The 19,852-nt window shown below is 40.7% G+C and overlaps 2 protein-coding genes across 7 annotated transcripts in view; one reads left to right on the top strand and one right to left on the bottom strand.

The window, feature by feature from the left end:
• The window catches only part of TMEM86A (transmembrane protein 86A), a 526,280-nt gene that overhangs the window by 83,030 nt on the left and 423,398 nt on the right, over positions 1-19,852 (bottom strand). The gene's annotated exons all lie outside the window — the stretch shown is intronic.
• On the top strand, positions 5,493-18,326 carry UEVLD (UEV and lactate/malate dehyrogenase domains). Of its 5 annotated transcripts, XM_051622263.1 has the most exons (13): positions 5,493-5,554; positions 5,885-5,981; positions 7,825-7,909; positions 8,573-8,635; positions 9,370-9,533; positions 10,263-10,398; positions 11,546-11,670; positions 12,269-12,374; positions 14,039-14,209; positions 15,128-15,301; positions 15,849-15,933; positions 16,590-16,713; positions 18,040-18,326. In XM_051622263.1, the coding sequence occupies exons 3-13, from the start codon at positions 7,897-7,899 to the stop codon at positions 18,202-18,204; spliced, it is 1,326 nt and encodes a 441-aa protein (XP_051478223.1). In that variant the 5' UTR covers positions 5,493-5,554; positions 5,885-5,981; positions 7,825-7,896; the 3' UTR covers positions 18,205-18,326. The 5 variants fall into 5 exon arrangements, with proteins under 5 accessions (XP_051478223.1, XP_051478222.1, XP_051478227.1 ...); XM_051622262.1 differs by lacking the exon at positions 5,885-5,981; XM_051622268.1 differs by lacking the exons at positions 5,885-5,981; positions 7,825-7,909 and having other exon boundaries at positions 5,494-5,554.

The following is a 19,852-nucleotide window of genomic DNA, read 5'->3' as shown; positions in this document are numbered from 1 at the left end:
AATAACTATGAGAGCATACTTAGGCATACACTGAGTGTAAAAGGATGTTTTTTAGTGCCTTACATGTGTTTCTCCATGTATTTAACTGCTTTTCTGGACTCTTCGTGAGAGGTAAATTCCTTGAATGATGCAACTAAGAATAAATGGTGTTAGTTACAGGTCTGTTCTCAGTGCCCTATCACAGTAATTCTCCCCCCTGCCAGCTTCTTCTAGCTCTTGAGTTGCATGAATACTTGGTGGTGCCTCAATGCATCCAGTGTATCATGAGATGAGTCCAGACAAAGCGGTGTATGTGTTAGACCACTGCACCTGTTGATTGACCTGCTGCTCTGCAATTGATAAAGGACTCTGCTTGTCATTATTTTTGCACAGGAGGAGCACTAACCCGAGTCAGTTAACTTTATCTGGTTCTTAATTTCTATTAATGTGCAGGAAGTCTGTTTTGTGAAATGTGACCATAAATGATGAGTAGACCGGCAGCCCAGTCACATGAGATGCATGTTCAGAGTTGGCACAAAGTGACGCGCTGTTGTTAACAGCTCTTTTCTGCTGCCAAAATGAGTGAACCAGCAAACCCTCCATTAACCTGGCTTGTTGCTGGCTGTGTGTACGGAGGGAACACAGTGATGACAGTGCAGGGTGTGTGGTGTGGCCCAGGGGCGTGGGGAGCCCTGTTTATGGGCAGTGTGAGAGATGCTGAAACTTGCAGGAAAACATAACTGTTTTGTGGAAGTCTGTTTGCTGCCATATGCAGTTGACAATGAGGTTTGATGTACCCCAAAACTGCTGCTTTAAATCCAGTCATGGTGCTTTTAAACTGATAGGTATGATCTATAAAATGGTCACAGTGCAGCTCACTCAAGTGACTTACTGGTTGTTCAGAACAAAGATGAACACTGAGATAAATAATTCTCATGAAATTTCCAGTTTGGGTTTTGTGAGGAAACTTGCCTCTGCCTCTGGTGTTGCAGCTGGGGTCTTCATTTATTCCCCAAACTTCAGTATCTGGGAACCATCACTCAAGCATATTTCAGAAGTGCAAATTTTGACCGTAGCATTAAATACTTAAAAGTTTGACTTGTAATTTCCATCCCATTGCTCCTAAATGACTTAAAGCATTGCATGATTTTCTCCACCGGGGAAAATTCTTTGAAATGCTTCCTGAATTGTAGTTTCATGTTACTGAGAAGCCTTTCCCTTGGCTTTGCTCTCTATGTAGAGATACAGGATGCTCACAGGTTAGCAGAAGCATGAGACTAATATTTAGAGTACAAAAGTTTAAGAGTAAAAATTATGCCACATTTCCATTCCATTTGTATGGAGCTGAATAAAGTTCAAAAGCCACATGCTGTAGAACGAGCTTGTGTTTCACAAGACTGTAATTTTACTTTGGCCTCCCTTAGCACCTGAGAAACCACAGCGTATTTTCTGTATAATTAACCTTCTTTTCTACCAAGTCTCAAAATTTCTCAGTCAGTAAGAGGACCAGTACTGCTGTCAAAATGCTATGTTTTTTAATACATAGGGTGCACTGTTATGGAGAAATTAGTTGTAATAAAACGAGTTTGATGCATTGCTCAATAAATGCTAGTTTGGGGCATTTTCTGTAGCTTGTTTGTTAACAATATATGCAAAATGCTATGGCCTCATTCAGAAGAGTACAGTGTTACCAGTTGCACTGGCTTTACCAGATTATTTGTGCTGAAAGCTGATACATATTTGAAAGCTTTTCTAGAGCAGAGACAGTGTTTGGTAACAATACCTGATCCTGAAAACCAAGTTTTGTATTTTTACCTCTAGAAATCATATAAACTTAGAATTGACACCAGATTTTAGTCCAAACTCTGGCCAACAGACAATCAAATAGAGTAAAAGAACTAGCCTTTTTGTAGCAGTTTAAAATTTAGTATGTCCAGTAATGGACAACCGATTGCTACCCTGCAACCACCATGGATGGTATAAGACAGGGTGTGGTTCTCTTCAAGTCTGCATTTAACGGAACACACTTGTTGCTCTTGGAGCTATCAGTGTCCCTCCATCTGGCCGTGTTTCCCTTCAGCACTACCCTGGGTGCCTCTGCCCTGTCTCATGCTACTTTGGCTGATAGAAGCGAGTATGTAATCATGCACAGATGAAGTAAATAACTGGCAGAAAATCTCTTCAGAAATGCCAGTTGTACTACTGGCTTCCTTCTTGCTTAATGCTTGGGAGGTGCTGGGCTAGGGAAGTCGAGAGCCAGCTTTAGAAACTGAAATATAGAAGGAAACTTAATAATAAAAGGTAGAGATCAAGTAAGAGAGAGAGGAACCACTAGAGGGCTGGTACAGGGTGGTATGTGGATTATCAAGGCTGTACTCTGTGTGGGCAGAACCTCAGCCTGCTAGCAAGATATTTCATTGCCTAGAGGTTAGTTGGCATTAGGTTCTGTTAATTTAATAGTTATTCATTCCAGATGATGTTTAAGACAGATTTTGAGTCAGAGGGCACAGACACAGTTTGAGACAGAGGGCACAGTTCTGAATTTAGAGAGTTTGAACAGTGAGTACGATGGAACTTAGATCTGTAGTTTGGGTGTAGGCTCAGTCTTGCACAATAACAGTGCTACCACTCATTCTTCAGATGGTAGTGGTGTGTCACTACCAAGGAAGGGTATGTTGTCACTGCTCTGGTTTCTGTTATTATTTTTATTATGTATGCACGTAAAGATTTTTAAAAGTGTTTCCAAACACCTAACCTGCTCACAACTGTACACATCTATTTGACTTCACTAGTTGTTTTTACTGTGAAATAGGGAGAAATTAAAAATGAAAATGCTTGAGCTTAAATATTTTTAAAAGAGTGCTCTATTCTCAAACATCAGTCTGTGCTAGGACCTTTGTGAAACAAAATTATTTTCAAAATGTTCCTTAAAATGGTCCAGATAAATGTTCATGCAGATCATTGTGTAATGGCTCATCACAGGGTTCACTGTATTTCCACTCCCCAGAAGAGCATGTAGCCACAGGGTCCGTCACAGGCTGGGGTGAAGGCAGATGCCATTGCACATGTCCCAGATCAGAGCTCTTGGGGTCCCAATACAGTTTTATTTTCCTGTTCTTCCTATCAGAATACCTCCCCCTTCTTACAGTGGGTAAGAGTTCTACAGAGCCCACCACCCTAGAGAACGTAGTGTGCAAGGTTATACTGGTGACAGTCCCTGAGACAAAATTCCTCCCTCCCCTCTTCAGGGCAGGGGCTTCTCTGGGATGGTGGGGTTATGAACACAGCACCTAGGGTGCTGCCAGCCTGGCATGTACACTGCAGAGTAGGGCTGGGACTTGGGGGTGATGTGCCAGGTCACTGCTGCTGCTGTTCCACACATCCTGACCCATAAACACTCTCCTGCAGGTCAGCAGTTCCGCACGAATATGGCCTCGAGGAATGGTAGGACCGAGCACAGTGAGACCATAGGGAAGGAGGAAAGGCAGTCCTCACCATATTTCCTCTTCACAGAGAGCCAGTCCATGGTGAGTTTGGCATCCTACCCTATGTCTCACCCATTCAAGAGACATAACCCCTTCCCTCTCACCCTGGGGTTCACAAAGCCCCAGCTGTCATTTGCTAGGCTCCAACTGTCAACCCGACTATTTCCACCACTCTCACCACTGCTGCACCCATGGGACACTGTCCTCTTCAATGCCAAGCTATGGTTTCTGCTTCTGGATGGGCTTACACAGCCCATCTTGGATACAAGATGCTGTTGTGAATCCTCCTAACTGGCATTCTCAATTGCAAGGCCAGTACATAAAGGGTCTGGCATCCTATTGCAGGAAAAGCTAAGGTTAGTTGTCTGTAAATATTTCCTTCCTGAAACTTAGTTGTATTGAATGTGGACAGCGGGAAACTATTATAGAGTGTCTGCTCTACCATCAGCCTCTGATATGGAGAACATCATGTCTTAATAAGCAATACTTAAATACAATCAGATGCTGATTCATCTGTGTGCACTGAGGCAGAACCTCAGTGTGCAGAAGTTATTGAAAGTCTATTGAACTACAGCAACTTATTCTGGCAGAGGGAATGTGCTGCTGCTTGAAGAAAAACATCTTGGGTTCTGCCTTGTTGGTGGAGTGTGCAGGAACACCTTAAAGTCTAAAAGTGTTCTTTTAAGAGTTCAGCTAATGGGATTATGACCTTCTTTAGCATAAAACTGCTGGGGCCTTTGCAGGGATGCGGATTTATTTTGAACCTGCCTCACAGTACTCCAATATTATTCACAAAACAAACAACACCCCAAAGGTAGTGACTCTTGTACAATTGCTTGCAGAACTTGATCACCAAAGAGGCACTGTGCTTGCTGGGCAAATGGTGCAAGGCACCTGCTAGGATCTACAATGCTCACTCTTGATGGACTGATCTTGAGCAGTCCAGTTCTGTGGCTTTTCTTTGAGGCTGTGGTAATCTCCAAGCTGAACACTGAAATTGTAAGGTGATTTGTTATGCCACAGACAATCTCAGCACAGAAACAATACGTATGGTGGAAAAAGCTGATAAGGTTGTTCTAAACCTAACTATTTTTTTCTGTTGCTGTGCCAACAACCTGTGTTCTTGGTTACTGTATGCCTCAGGCCTAACATCAGTGAGGGAGGGGGAAATTGTGTGATATTTCTTGAGATCTTACTCCTTGCAGAAACTTGCTACTATGTTTGGTCTGCTAAGGTCTGTTTTCTGGTAGGTTATGGAGACAGGACTAGCATTTGTCTCCACCTACCTAGCTGAACCCACAGCTTTTTCCAATGAACTGGCCATCAGACACACGGCCTGCTCTCCAAAGGCATTTTTCTGCTGTGTGGCAGGGAGGCTTAAAAAAATAAGAGATTAATATAAGAAGTTCCTTCTATATTTTTATTCCCATACTTCTAACTTCATGAAGCTGCATATCCGTTTTTATACTGCGAACACACAAGGAAAAGAAAACCTCCTGGAATCCCTGTAAACATCTACGTGTGGTCTTGTACCTCGAGATTAGCTCTCTGCCATCGCAGAGCCAGCCAGGTTCAGCGCATCTCAGTGAGCGAAGCCACAGGCAGGCAAGGGCAGCAGCTGAGCGCTGTCCGGCTGCTGCCAGATAAGCCTTTGTTCATCTTTCGCAGCGACTCGGTGACGTTTTCCTGCAGGTTTCCCTCTCCCAGCACAGGCGATGGCAGCCCAGGGTACCCCTGCCAGGCGGCTGCCCCGCGAGCAGCGCCTGGGGAGCCTGCAAGGCCTCTGCTCTCCGGCCGCGGCCGACACGCTCTTGCCTGCCGCCTTGAAGAGCGTGGCTAAGCGGGACAGCTGTAAAGCCTTGGGGTTTGTGCGGGTGTTGTTTGTTTGGGTTTTTTTCACCGACTTCTGCCTATTTCGGAGGCTGCGGCCTGGCGGGCAGGTGGGTGCAGCCACGCCGGCTGGCAACGGCACCCGCCGGGCTGGCGAGGCGCTGCAGCGCCCGTCGGAGATCCCGCGGGAGGGGCGGCCGGGAGGCGGCCCTGCCGTCATGGCGCTGGCGGAGGAGGCGCTGCGGAAGCAGCTGGGAAAGGTGCGGGCAGGGCTGCCGGGCGGGCGGGAGAGAGGGGGAATGCCGGCCCTGGGGAGGGAGGGAATGCCGGCCCTGGGGAGGGAGGGAATGCCGGCCCTGGGGAGGGAGGGAATGCCGGCCCTGGGGAGGGAATGCCGGCCGCTCAGGCCGGGTGCAGGGGACGCAGCGCGCGGGATAACTCGGTAGCTGCCGACGCCCAGCTCGGCTCCAGGACACGGTTACTCGAGGGGTGGAAGCCTTCCTCTGCCTGAGGAGTTCCCGGTTTCCTGGGGGATTTTGTTGGTGACCGGCCCTGCGTTAGTGTTTGGAAACGCTGATTGATCTTCATAGCGTCCCTCTGAAGTAAAAGCGCTTTGATTTCCGCGTGAGGAGCCGGGGAGCGCCTGCTGAAGTTTTGCCAAGGAATTGTCGGTGCAAAGCGAGAGAGGTCTGTCCCTGACTCGCCTCATAAACCTTCTGGTCTCTGGAAAAGAGCAGAATATGTATAGGGATGCCTCATTGCATGTGAAGAATGAGAAGGGGGTCAGCTGGGGAAAGGTGGCTCTGATTTCACAACTAGATGTACTCATGCTTCTGAAAATGTGTTAAATTTAAGTTGTGTAGACATTCCTAATTTGAACACCACTGGGTTTGTTTTTGGTTTGGGTTTGCTGGTTGTTGTTTTTTTTTTTTACCTTGCAGTATCCCGTGAGATTGACTGTGTAGAAGCTGGCTGTCACCAAATAGCTCATTGCATGATAGATCATGGCTTTGGCTATAGTCTTCTTGATAAACCATAAAATAATAACAAGAACAACTACACAGAGCAGTATTATCCTGGCTGTATGCTACGTATATGTCTGCATATTGGGACAAAGGTCCAGGAAAAACATTGCAGGAGTCTGGTCGGTTTTCAACCCGTCAGTATATTCAGCAGAAAGGATGCCCACTGCTATCTGAGGGATTCCTCTTATCAGAGGTGAATTCCAATAATTCACCAATTAATCGGAATTTATAACCTGGGCTTAAAATACAGTCTCACATTTGGGTACCAATAAATTATTGTCACAGTTTGACTCAAGATTGGCAATTAATATGATATGTATGGAATAATTTGTTTTGCCAACTTTGTCTTCTGTCTAGTCTGCTCCTTCCCACAGGAGTCTTGTAGATACGAGTCTTCTGCTCCTTTAGTGTCCGAAGCAGCAGGTTCAACAAGCAGAGCAGAGTGTCCTTGGACTCTCAGCAGTATCTATAAACATTCTGATGTTATCAGTCCACTAGCTGCAAAATTTGCTGTTACTTGCAGCAGGTGTGCTGCTTAAAAGACTGTTTACTGAAGAAAATAAAAACCAGTAAAAGGACAATTGGCTTCATCCTGGCTCAAACCAAGACACTGGCTAAAAGGTGTTTCTTCTCAGCAGCTTTGTGTTTTCTTGTACAAAGTGGAAAACAGTTGCACCAGCCACATTGCTATAGGATTGTTGGTGTTTCTGGTGGGTGCCTTACTGGAGAGACTAGAATTTAGCTACTTCTTCGTGACAGGTATTCCTAAGCAGTGAGCAGCTCCAGCTGCAGTTGAGTTTGCTTAGGTGAGGGTTCTGGGACAGCTCCAGCTTCCTAAATGAGGAACAGATACTCTCATCTAGGCAATGGAAAGCATTCTCCCTAACTTTAAGATGTGGACGTCTCTTGGAAATTGTAGTATTGGAATGGCTGAGGACAGTCTAAATGAAGAAACAGTGATTCATGCTTGCTTATTATTGCTTTCAGGTTGCATTTCAAACTTCGGTACTTCTGTTAATCTGTCGGCTGCTTTTCTGCAGGCAGGAAGGAAGGATGGATTGTTTTGTTTTAATTTTCTCAGCTCTCAAGGACAGCTTTAACATGCAAAAAATTTCCCAGAGGCTCATTACACAAGTAATATGTTTGCGGTAATTGACATCTTATGAAACTTCTAGAATGTGTGCAGGTGGATCTGAGCTTTTAGTAGTAACTGTGTCAGTAATAAGACAACATTTATTATTGTGTGCAGAGGAGACTAAATTTTATTAAGCCTCTGTTTGCATAGGTGTGTATCGTATATGATGTCAGAGGATTGATGTTCAGAATTCGAGCTCTAATTTTTTTATAATTTATTTCACACTAAAACTGTTTAAAATTCTGCAAGTAGTTATTATCTTGCCCTTCTTGTGTTTCTGCTTTCCCTTCCTTTTCCCTACCATGGTAATGAAAGAAGAAACCTTTGAAATAAAACAATTTTTTCTGACTTATTTCTCCCCTCTTCCCAGTATAAGTTCAGAGACCTGACCATAGAAGAAATAAAGAATGTTAACAAGATCTACCCAAACTTCACATTCTCTATGAACACATACAGTAAGAAGTTATACAGTTACTTTGAACTAATAGTGATTCTTACTTGCCAGAGATTCAGACTGTATATAAGAGAATCTAAACAGTGTGGATCTCTTTCAGTTGTGTTCCTATCTTTATTTTGGCTTGCAATAAAATTTCTCATGCCATGTGACCAAGCTCTTCTGAGTATGCATGCAAATAAAAACCTAAGCGACTCATTCACTAAATTACATTTAATATTAACTTGTCAGTAATTATAGAAGATTGATGCTCTTTTAAATTCTTTATATGTAACAGCATTTTCCCCATATCCCATGTCTGTATTTAAAGTGTTTTGATGTCTTTAGCTTATCAAGTGTGACTTCCAGAATCCCTCAGCTTGAAAGTTCCCTCCCTGATGGAAAGTTGCTAAGTACCAGAATGACTCAGGATAAGAGATTTTCAGACTGATTATGTGCTTAATTGTAGCAATGCAATTTTCATTAAGATTACATTAAGGAATTTTCTCAAAGAGGGACCAGGGACCTTAGTAACATTTTAACCTTGATTCTTTGAGGAGCAGTGTGTTTGATTTCTAAAGAAAATTTAATCTTGTATATTGATAGTTGGGGATTGGATTGACATGCAAGGTTTGAAAGATGTTATTATTATTATTACTTTTTAAAATAATCTTTTTAATTTCAGCCTTCAAGGATGGATCCCAGAAGGACCTCTTGAATTTTAGTGGTACTGTTCCAGTGAAATATGGTAAGCTAAGTCAAATATAATTTCTTTACCAGTTATGAATCTAATTGTAAAATGTGTGGAGTACTGCCTTTTAATAATACACTGTGCAGCTTCTTTAAAGGTGGCTCTAAAGGATTTTGCATGAGTTGGCAGAAGCCACTTCTACTGCATAAACAAGTGCCTTCATGCCCTCACAGGTGCTGAAATAAGGTGGTATTGGATAAGTCAGTTAACTATTAAAAAACAAGTTGATTTGAGACTGTGTAGGCAAACTCTTTGGTTCTGCTGGAGGTTGCATGAACTTTACAAGCCCTTTGCTTGTATAGGCAGTGTCCAGAAATAACTAGTAGGTAATTTATTTTTTTTTTACTTAAAGCCTTTGAAGTCTGAGGTAAAGCTCATAACAGATGCCTTTTTGAGTTGTTGAGTGCTAAAATAAGTATGAAATGGGTAGCTGTAAGAGATTTCTTTGCCTGGGAAAGGGTACATGTTGGCTGACAGAATGCCCTGGGAAACAAAACAAGCTTTCTATTAAGAAAGACACAATTGGTAGCACTTCAAGTTGATCCACACAAGTCTGCTTTTATTAACTAGCCTAAGGAACATAAAAACATTCCAGCATGAATCTCAGAAATCACCTGTCAGGCTTTTCTTCTTTGATACTACGAAGTGTGAATCACATGCCTACATGCCTGGTTTTTAGTGCCTCTTTGCAATGGAGAAGTTAGCAATAGCTTTTGTTTTGTGTTGAACAGGTAACTCCTATAACATACCTATTCATCTGTGGATTCTGGATTCTCATCCCTTTGCTCCTCCCATTTGCTTCTTGAAGCCAACTGTCAACATGGGCATTTCAGTGGGAAAGCATGTTGATGCACATGGCAGGATTTATTTGCCCTACCTGCAAAACTGGAGCCATGTAAGAGGTGGAGTGGCTGACAGGGGAGGAAAGTATTTGGGAATAAAATGTGATATCACATGGAGATCGATGGAGAGGAGCAGATGGGGTTCAGGACTTTTAATTTTCTGCATTTTTGGTTAATCTTACAAATGTAATGATTATGCAAAGAGAAGCAGAATATTACAACTCTTGAAATTACAGCTTTCAGACTGTCTGAAGTGATTGTGATTGTAAGGAGAATTATTTTAAGCTGAATTAAAAGGGACTGACTTTGTTAAAAACAGTACAAGCCTCATGTGAACTCTTCCATACTTTTTCCTTTGGTGCTCTAAATAATTCATAATAATACTAGACCAAATGAGTATCCCTCAAGAAAGTTCAGTGGAATTTCCTACCTTCTGGGTATGTCTCTTCCAGCAGAATTTCGAAACATTAGCATAGAGATTCAAAAGCCAGTGCTGTTGCTAAAGGATTTTATGCACTGCATTAGATAAATAATTTAAATATTACTGCCAGGCCAGTAAAAATTATTTAATGAATGCCAGCTTTCTGAAAAAGATGGAATGTATTTTTCATTATCAAGATAGAGATTCTTAGACTTTTATTTACCTTCTGTCTTTATTAAAGTGTTAATTTACTTAAATTTTGTATAGCTGTGGTTGTTTATGAAGTAGTGCTGCTTATAGCTGTTATCACTGTATGAAATGACTAGTCAACTGTTCTGTCTTCTGTCTTGCTGTATTTCAGCCTAAATCAACTCTCATTGGGTTAATCAAGGAAATGATTGCAAAATTTGAGGAAGAGCTCCCTTTATATTCACTGTCATCTTCTGATGCAACCAGGCAAGCGGAACTTCTCTCATACATTGCAAAGATTACTGAAGGTGTGGAAGCTTTCATATATTTGTTTCTAATGTTCCTACACAATATCTGTTTTATTTATTGTTATTACTTGGCATCACAAAGATGCCTACACCATTTTAATATCTGAATTTTTGGTGTTTGTGTGTCCACACTATTTGGTATTTTCTCTATATAATCAAAGGTGCCTGTCTTTGAACTGGGAGCTCAGGTTCTCTTTATTTGCTTAAACAGCCCATTTTGGATGTGTTTCTGTTTAAGCCTACCAAAAAATGCTGTAAACTTGGTCCTACTCATCTATTGGAAATTACTGCACCAAAATTCTGTGTCTCGTGGTTGTCTCAGATCTTGTTCATTCACACTCACGTCCACAGTTGTGATCCCTGAGACTCGTCTGGCCACAGTCACTGGTGTGCAACACTGAGGACAGGGAGTGCTGGCTGTTAGGCCTGTATCCTATCTCTTGGGTTCTCCTTGTTCAGTTGTGACAAGCTCATTTTGGACTTGCTTTTCACCCCATTCGAGAGAGGATGCTCTCGACGCATTTTTGCGTCATTGCTTTTATCTCACCCATTTTAAGTCTTGAGCAAAATTCCTGAATTTCATGATTCTCATGTTTTCCTTATCTGGGTGTTTTATGGCTCCAGTTCCATTGTTCTTCATCCTGACACGTGTGTGCACAATACATACCTCTAGTCAATCAATCTCAATGTTTCTGTTTAAAATCTGCATTATAGTCAGACTGAGAATCGTTGTGTTGCCAGTAGCATTGGCCAAACAACTTCAGATCATTGTATTTTAATCAAAATCCATTTTGTATGTATTTTTCAAGACACAAAATAGTTTACAAATTGTAGGACCATGGTATATACACACACCTGAAACAGTAGCAAAGGGAGTATTGTTTTTATGGTCTTAGTGTCTAGCTTCTTCATATTGTTATGCTAATATTTTCTACTTAGTGAAAAAACATTCCTATCCAGAGAGGGATATTTTGTGTTTTACACCTTGCAAGTTGTGATGAAATGTTTGTGTTTAGGCTTGACTGTTTTGAAGAAGTTTATGTAATTTGGTTTAAGCCTGACAAAACTGTGATCCTTTATGAAGCAGCAATTCTTCATAGTACAGTGTTGACCAGCACTTAAATTTGTGGTTTTCTTTGAATTGTAGGAGACACTGACATGAAATCAAAGCAGAAAGTGGGTGGAAGCAAAAATGAAGGATGTTTTAACAAAATTACTGTTGTTGGAGCTGGAGATCTTGGCATTGCGTGTGTGCTAGCAGTTGCAGCAAAGGTACATAATTCTTATAAATAGGAACAGACCTGATTAATAGAGAAAGTTCCAACCTAGTTCTTAGCGTCTGACATTTAGAAATAACTCGGCAGTTTTAATAACCCTGTCACTGCTTATGTAATTTGCTTTGCAGTTAACTTACGGACACACAGAGTGTTAGTAACTGCCTGTTTTTCTCAGTCAAGTTTTTGAATTCAGAGGGTTGCATATTGAATTCACCTGTTTTGAAAATCCTTAGGTAAAGGATTTTTGCCCGAATGTTGGACTCTTAGAACTGGGATCTCCTAGTCCCCTGGAAGAGTAGTCTATAGATGGTCTATACTTCATTATGGCTATAAGAGTAACTTCAACATTTATAACTTCCCAGAGATGGTTTTGTGAGGTTTTTGGTTTCTTTGTAATGAGTCATTATCCAATTCAACTCACTAAATTATTTTTCTTATTATTTGACAAAAATCTTCATCAGGCATTTGGTTGGTTTATACACCTTACAAACACTGCAATTGGAGACATACTGTTTTTTTTATTCCTCACCCCCACTAGAACAACTTTTGGCTTGTTTTATTGTTGTTCTGCATTGTTTTTTTTATTCATACAGGGTGCTGCAGACAAGGTGGTTCTTTTGGATCTTTCTGAAGGTGCAACAAAAGGAGGGACCATGGACTTGGAAATCTTTGCTCTGCCAAATGTGGAGATCAGCAAAGGTATTAGATGTTGTTGCTGGAATGGGCCTGAGTGCTATTTGTGTTTGTGCTCTTTTTAATGAGAGCAGGACACCTGGACAGGTACAGATGCTCTGGCACATAGTCTATACTTCCAGGGTAAGAGGCTAATGCTGAAATTGGACTTGCACAGAAACAGAGAGAAGACAGGCTACTGCTTCAGTGTCATAAGTGGAGAGAGGGAAGGAAGGGAGAAAAAAAAACAAAAAACGTTAGGGAATTAGAGATAATGTTGAGAGCAGTGTTAAAAAGTATGAGGTAAGTTTCAAAGTACTTCTTACCTAAATTGGTGTTCATAAACATGCACATGGCCAATAGTTCTGAATCATTATCACTGCATATTCAAACAATTGGCTCTTAACAATCTTGTCCTCAATTAGTTGTGTGTGTACAATTTGACAGAGTTGATGCCATGTCCCCAAAATCAGTGATGATGGCTACAGTCCTTGATGGCCTTAGTTGCAGAGTTTGATGTGATGCAGCTTGAAAGCTCTTCTACAGGGGAAGCTGGAACTGAATCGAGCAACTTCAACCTGCTCAACTTGGTTTCAGCTTGTTTTTTTGCTCTTTGCACTTCTGCAAGATGAAATGTGGGACTTTCTTGTGCTTCTGATGTTACTTATCTTATTTCAGGGACAGGGACTTGTTCTGGTTCCACCAGGCATCTTACCTGCTTATTCTGCACCTGATGTTGCCTGCTCTACATCCTTTGGTCTTACCTTGCAGGTTTTCCTGATAGCACATTTTTTTCTGAACCATGGTTGTGCAACTGTACCACAAACCTCTGTTTGTGCCTTTGTGGTTACCTATTATAGGTTTACATTTAGGTGTGGTAGAGAAAGCTTGTATGTTGATGCTGGCTATGCTGTTAGTACTGTTACAAAATACTTACACATCTAGTATGCTTATATGTACACTTGGGGCAAGCTGGTATTAATTATGTCCAGTTTGTCAGTTCACTTGGCCTCTGCTTTGGTTTCAGCTGGTTCCAGAAGTGTGTGACAGTCAAATTACCTTGTTTCTGTGTCCAGGTTGATCACCTGTAGGGTTCTCGGATATTCAGAGTTACCCACTCAAGGCAGCTTTGACTTAAGAATTTCTGAAGCAAATGTAGTTGTGTCTCTTCTTGGGCTAATAGATACATGTCTCTGAATTAATAAATAGACTTTTGGAACACTTTATGGTTGTCTACATGTCCTTCATTGAGCTATAAGATAAAAAATTATAGAAGCCTCAGATGAAAGAGTAAAAGTCTTTCCACTTTGTTAAAAAGAGGAGTAAAAATGGAGCCTTTTCACATATGCTTTTTTTTTTTTTTCTCTCTTGCCAAGAAAACTTGGAAAAGCTTATATGTCAACCCCATCTAGATGTTCTCTGGTCTCTGTTATGTTATCTTGGACAAATTGCATCTGCTTTCTGTGTTTACCAACTATGAAATGGGAAAAGTAGTTCTGTGGGAGAGCTGTTACAGGTGCTGTGGAAGTGCCCCAAATTCCATGCTGGGGAACATGGGAGGAGACAGGAGGGAAAGAATCCCTAATGAGGCTGGATGCTGCAGTTCAGCCTTTAGGATGGCTCTTTGTTTTACATCCAAAACTTAATAAAATGATATAAATTTTAAAACCGTATTTTCTTTATATTTTCAGATTTTTCTGCTTCAGCTGATTCAAAAGTTGTGATACTTACAGTTAATTCTCTGGGTAATGCTCAGACTTACCTTGATGTTATACAAAGCAATGTGGATTTGTTCAGAGGAATTATCCCAGCAATATCACACTACAGTCAGAACTCGGTTCTCCTTGTTGCTTCTCATCCAGGTATGTTGGTGCTTCTCCTCACATTCTGTCCCTCAGCTGACTTACCCTTTGGCCTCTTAAAAATATGCTACTGCCAAATGCATCCACTTAGTCCAAATTTTTTGCTACTCTGAAAGATGTTTTCCTTTTCAGCTTTGAGCAGGACACTGTCTTTGAGGGTTTTTTCTTTACTGTTACCAAGATAAAAGAAAATAGTATACTTTGTTTTGTATAAAGGTATGTATTTCTGTACATAGTTTCTGTACATAGTTTCCACCTGACTATCTACACATTATAGCCATTGGCTGTTGTCTTGTCAGTTGTTTGATGTATACATTTCTCCTGTGCAGTAAGGAGAGATGCATGTGTGTTATGTGCCATACAGTCAGGCTCACATACTACTAATATACATAATGTGGTGTTGATAGTAAATATTGCAGCCATGTTTGGGTGGAAAGTTTAAATCTGTTGGGTCAGTAACACTGATCTAAGACAAAGCAAAAACACTACTTAAAAACAGGGAAAGAAGTACATGTGAGCCTCTCAGTCCTGTAAGCACACTGAAGACAGCCCTTTTCTATTTCTCAAGCGCTTCTTACCCTACCCTTCCATTTAGAGCTGTGGAGATGGAGATCAGTACTTGCCAAATGAGAAGGAATTAAACACTGGTTGAATTAAATTTAGCAGCATGTGAGATTTCTGAGGAAGCATGGTGACTCATTCTGAAGTTTCACTTCTCTTAAAACTCTACTTGGGCTGTGAATTTTCTTCACCTTGGTTATAGGCTGAAATAAATTACTGATGTGTTCTTACATGCTTATACTTTTTCTAAAGTAAACAACTTGGTCCCAAGATTTTAATAATTGTGATTCGTAATTTGCAGTTGTGTTAAATTTTGTGTGGTACTTAATTTTCAATGTATTTTTCTTTCACATATAGTTGAAGTAATGACATATGTGTCATGGAAGCTGAGTGCATTTCCCAAAAGCAGAGTTATTGGAGTAGGCACCAACCTAGATGCTGAGAGGTTTCAATATATACTGACAAACCTTTTGAAAGCACAGGTGTTGGCAAAAGACACTTGGATCATTGGTGAACAAGGGGAGGACAAAGGTAAAGTGATACGTTATTGTGACTAAGTATATAATATCCTGGCAGTGCTTAAGTAAATGAGAAATGAAGGCAGTCATAAGCAGGGTGGTACGTTTTTATAATAATGGTTCTAAGTAATACAATAATACAGTTTTGGTGCATGCCCAAGACTATAGATCTGGAGTGGGAGCAAAAGTACTTGACATTTGTCACAGTAAAAAAATAAATATAGAAAATACAACTTCCAATGCTTTTTATTTGGTATAACCATGTAAGTTAGAGGTAATGAAAGATGGAGGAAATGTGATATATGGTTGGTTACCACTAGTGTAAGAATTGTTATGTATTACTTCATTTTTAGCAAGTGTGTCTGGCAAGGCGCTACTATAGACTTTATTTCAGCAGTCCAGGGAACCTCAGAAGGTCATCAGCCACGTTGGGATTGTTCTGGGGGAAGGAAAATGTGGAAAGCTTGAAATATTTACTTATTTTCTGCTCCCCACCTTATCTGCTACCTAATTTAGTCATTTTTTAGATGTGCATTTAAATGTTGATTGTTTCTATTTAGTACCATCATGGACCAGTGGTAATTTAATTGCAAATCAAACTGAAGCAATGGCTGTTCGTAACTCAAGGGAAAAGGTGGCTAACAGGTAACACCATGATAACCCTTAATGCTTTTTTATTCATGTTTGGGCACTCAAAGTTTGCAGAGTGTTTTCCTTCACCTCTTTGTGAAAAGGAGAAAGTTTGCTCTAAAATGTTCACACACTGAGTTTATAGGGAGTTGTAGGTCTTGAGTGTCATTCACTGTCATATATGTGTACATGTGCCCACTGTTCTTCTGCAGTTCTCAGTAATGTGCCTCTGACAATCTAAGGACAAGATAAGCTTTGTAGAATATACACTAGAATACTAGAGCAGCCATTTCAATTGTGTTGTGTTGTGTTTTTTTCAAGTAGTAGACAAGCCTTCTGACATACTTTTCTTAGAGCTTGTGGGAAGCAGTTTACTTCAAAGCAAAGTACACGTTTGGATCAATTTACCTTATTTAATTAGTCACATATCAGTTACACTTCTTGACAAAACATAGAATTGTTACTATTCTGTGTAAAATATACATAAAGACATTATTTAAAGCAAATCTTAGTTCCTTTCTGTTGTTTTCCAAAACAGAGAATCATGTTTTTATAGTACACTTTACCTGATAAAATACACTTAATCTGTCTTTTGGGTTTTACGTATAAACCAAAATGGAAATAATTAAAATCTAAACATGATGTTTTTCTCCTTTTCCTTGTTTATGTAGAGCTATGGAAATTCTCAAGGAGAAAGGTCAGAGATCGTGGTCTGTTGGGCTCTCAGTTGCTGATTTGACTGACAGTATACTGAGAGATAAAAGAAAGGTTCATTCTGTATCCACTCTGGCAAAGGTAAATGTGTTATGAATATATTTTTGGTTGGCACTGTAGTTACATTATAAATACTGAATATGACCATTAATTTTAGCAGCACAGACATCTCACTTAAAGAAACCATTCTAAAGTAGCAGTAACTGTTGTGTTACTTTCTTCCAAAAGCGAATTTCAAGTCTAGTCCAAAAATGAGCAATAAATTGTGTTAATCTGAGACCAGTATTAAAAGTGGATTATTGTCCCAAAAATACTAGAGTCCAGAGGGAAGATATGTTCAAGGTTGCTGACCAGTTCCCCACAATAGTTGGGTTTGGCAAATGAAGAGAAATGTGTGTGTTGCAGTTTCCAAGTGCTTAGAATTTAATGTAGATTTTTCCAGGGGCCAAAATAATTCAGTATCTTCTTTGAAAGTATAAAATGCATTTTCTGCCAGTATTTTATTTGATCAGCTGCTGTTTTACTCCTTGATACTTTATGTTGAGAAACTATATTTAACTTAAAATTGTAAACTGAACCTTTATTTTAAAGTTTATCCTAAGAAGCTTTATTAAAGCATTAAGTCATTTCATATGAGGGAAAAAACCCAAGAAGAAACATTTACTGTTCACTTCTATTTATGGGCTTCAGAAAGGTGATTTGCATGTGCCAATACAGGGAAGTTGAGCAGGCTCCTCATTTTATCAAGCACAGACTTAGACCTAATTTCATTATCAAGTTTTCAAGTAAAGGTTTTAATCATATATGAACTAAATGCAGATGTAGAGGAGTGACAAGCCTCTTAAACTGCAGAGTAAATGCAGAATGTAAATTTTTGCCATACAGATCCTATAAATAAATAAAATCTACAGTGTAAACTTGAATTACAGGGATGCAAGTTTAATGAAGTCTCTCACTGAATGAATATTGGATCAACACTTGAAAAATATTCCCTAGGTAGCTGTCTTTGGCTGCATTTGTAAATTTATTTTTGTTCAGTCCTAAAAGAATTAATGATACTGTACTGTCAGGCATCCCTGCTTGTTCTACCTAAGTAATTGGTTAAACAGTAGTTCTGTAGTAGAAGCTCTGCCTGCATTTTAGAGGTCTGATGTATCTATTATGGGAAACTCCTCCAGGGTGGTGGCATGGTTCAAGATTTTTTATCTGTACAGTAATATTTTAAAGTTTCTATACAGCAACCCATTGCACCCAGGATCTAAAATAATTGGCATTTTACATACACAAAACATGCCATATGATGGAATATCCTTGCTGAATTTAACCAAGTTACTCTGTGTAGTGCATGCTTCACACAGAGCAGAAATAAGTAACTGTGTGACAGGTTGTCTTTGTGTGTTTTTTCAGGGATGTTGCAATATAAACAGTGAAGTATTCTTAAGTCTGCCGTGTATTCTTGGAACCAGTGGAGTAATTGAAATGATCAAATTTGAAGAAGACCCACTAGTGCAAGAGAAACTGCAAAGCAGTGCAGGCTCAATTCATGACCTTCAGCAGCAACTGAAACTGTAAGCAAGCACAAGGGAAGCCCCAGTGTCTGCTCACATGTTGGAGATTTGCTAGGCAGAAAGGGTTGCTTGGTGTATATGAATTTCTATATAAACCAAAAAGGTTTGTTACTTTACTTTCAAAAACTGCTTTTTCAGGTTTGGTGTAAATTATTCAACACTGCACTGCGCAGTATTTTCTTTGAAAAGTGCACTTTTGGTAGCCAAAATAAGGCAGGTAATGTGCAGGAATGTTTTACTTACATTCAGGGGACTTTTGTCTGTCTTTCTTTGTTGCCAATTATAGCCTTATTCTTGGGTTGTTAACTCTTTGCACCTCATTAGGACACAGTTACCCAACTCTGTGGAAACTCTAGTGCTTAGGGCCAGCTAGAATGCTTCCTCCTGGTTTTTAAGTGCTGTACCAGGGGCTTGTCTAGAATAGGGTCACCCTCCAGCTCTTCAGGGTACCAGGGGATACAGTTCAGTAGCTGGATCTTTCATGTCTATCACAGATGCTGTGAGGTCAACAACTCTTGCTTATTACTAAGGAGGGAAAAAAGCTATAAGCATGATGTTAGCAAGTACCTTTTGAACCCAAAGTATTGGACATGAATTTCTGTTGTATATTTACTGAAGTCTGAGACTTTCTGGTCATTACTTGTTTACTCTTATTTTTTAAGTGCTGCATCTCTAAGTACATACATGATACACTCTTAACCTGTGCAGCACTGGAACAGGTGGGCTCCAAATAAAGTATAAAATCTGGCAGTTAAGTAATGTAGAGGTATCTAGGGGTTCAGGCCTTAATCCAAAGCCAGCTGATGTCATAGAATCATAGACTGGTTAAGGTTGGGAGGGACCGTAAAGATCATGAGGTTTCAACCCCCCTGCTATGAGCAGGGACACCTCCCACTAGACCAGGCTGCACAAGGCTCATCCAACCTGGCCTTAAACACCTCCAGGGAGGGGGCTTCCACAACCTCCTTGGGCAACCTATTCCAGCACCTTACTACCCTCATGGTGAAGAATTTCTTCCTGATGTCTAACCTAAATCTCCCCTCTTTCAGTTTAGAACTCTTACCCCTTGTCCTATCACTGCCCTCTCTGGTGAAAAGTCCCTCCCCAGCTTTCCTGTAGGTCTCCTTAATGTACTGGAAGGCCACTATACAGTCCCCTCAGAGCCTTCTCTTCCCCAGGCTGAACAGCCCCAACTCTTTCAGCCTGTCTTCATGGCAGACATGCTCCAGCCCTTGGATCATCTTGGTGGCCTTTTTCTGGACCCTCTCCAACAGGTCTTTATCTTTCTTGTGCTGAGGGCCCCAGAGCTGTATGCAGAATTCCAGGTGGGGTCTCACCAGAGCAGAGTAGAGGGGCAGAATCTCCTCCCTGGCCCTGCTGGCCACACTTCTTTTGATGGAGCCCGGGATGCTCTCTGGCCTTTCTCCCCCTTCACATCATTGGCCTGAGGAGAATGCAGCTACTTGAGAAGGCAACAGAACCTGCAGCCCTCTGGTGGAGAGGCCAAGGATGTGCTGAAAAAGCAGGATGTGGATTTTTAGATAAATCAAAAAGCAGGTATTTTTAAGATAAAGGGTGTTTGGTTTTGATTCACTGCACTGGTACAACTGTATTCCTCCCCATGGTACCTCAGCATCACAGTGCAGGCAGAG

The sequence above is a fragment of the Apus apus genome, chromosome 5 (assembly GCF_020740795.1).
Source record: "Apus apus isolate bApuApu2 chromosome 5, bApuApu2.pri.cur, whole genome shotgun sequence".
In the NCBI taxonomy this organism is placed as follows: domain Eukaryota; kingdom Metazoa; phylum Chordata; class Aves; order Apodiformes; family Apodidae; genus Apus; species Apus apus.
This window is presented reverse-complemented; position numbering and strand designations above follow the sequence as displayed.

Excerpts from the sequence above, each read along its gene's own strand:
- UEVLD (XM_051622262.1), top strand. The coding sequence starts at position 5,513 with ATGGCGCTGGCGGAGGAGGCGCTGCGGAAGCAGCTGGGAAAG. Across the intron at positions 9,534-10,262 it reads ACCTGCAAAACTGGAGCCAT|CCTAAATCAACTCTCATTGG; the intron begins GTAAGAGGTGGA and ends GCTGTATTTCAG. Across the intron at positions 14,210-15,127 it reads CCTTGTTGCTTCTCATCCAG|TTGAAGTAATGACATATGTG; the intron begins GTATGTTGGTGC and ends TTTCACATATAG.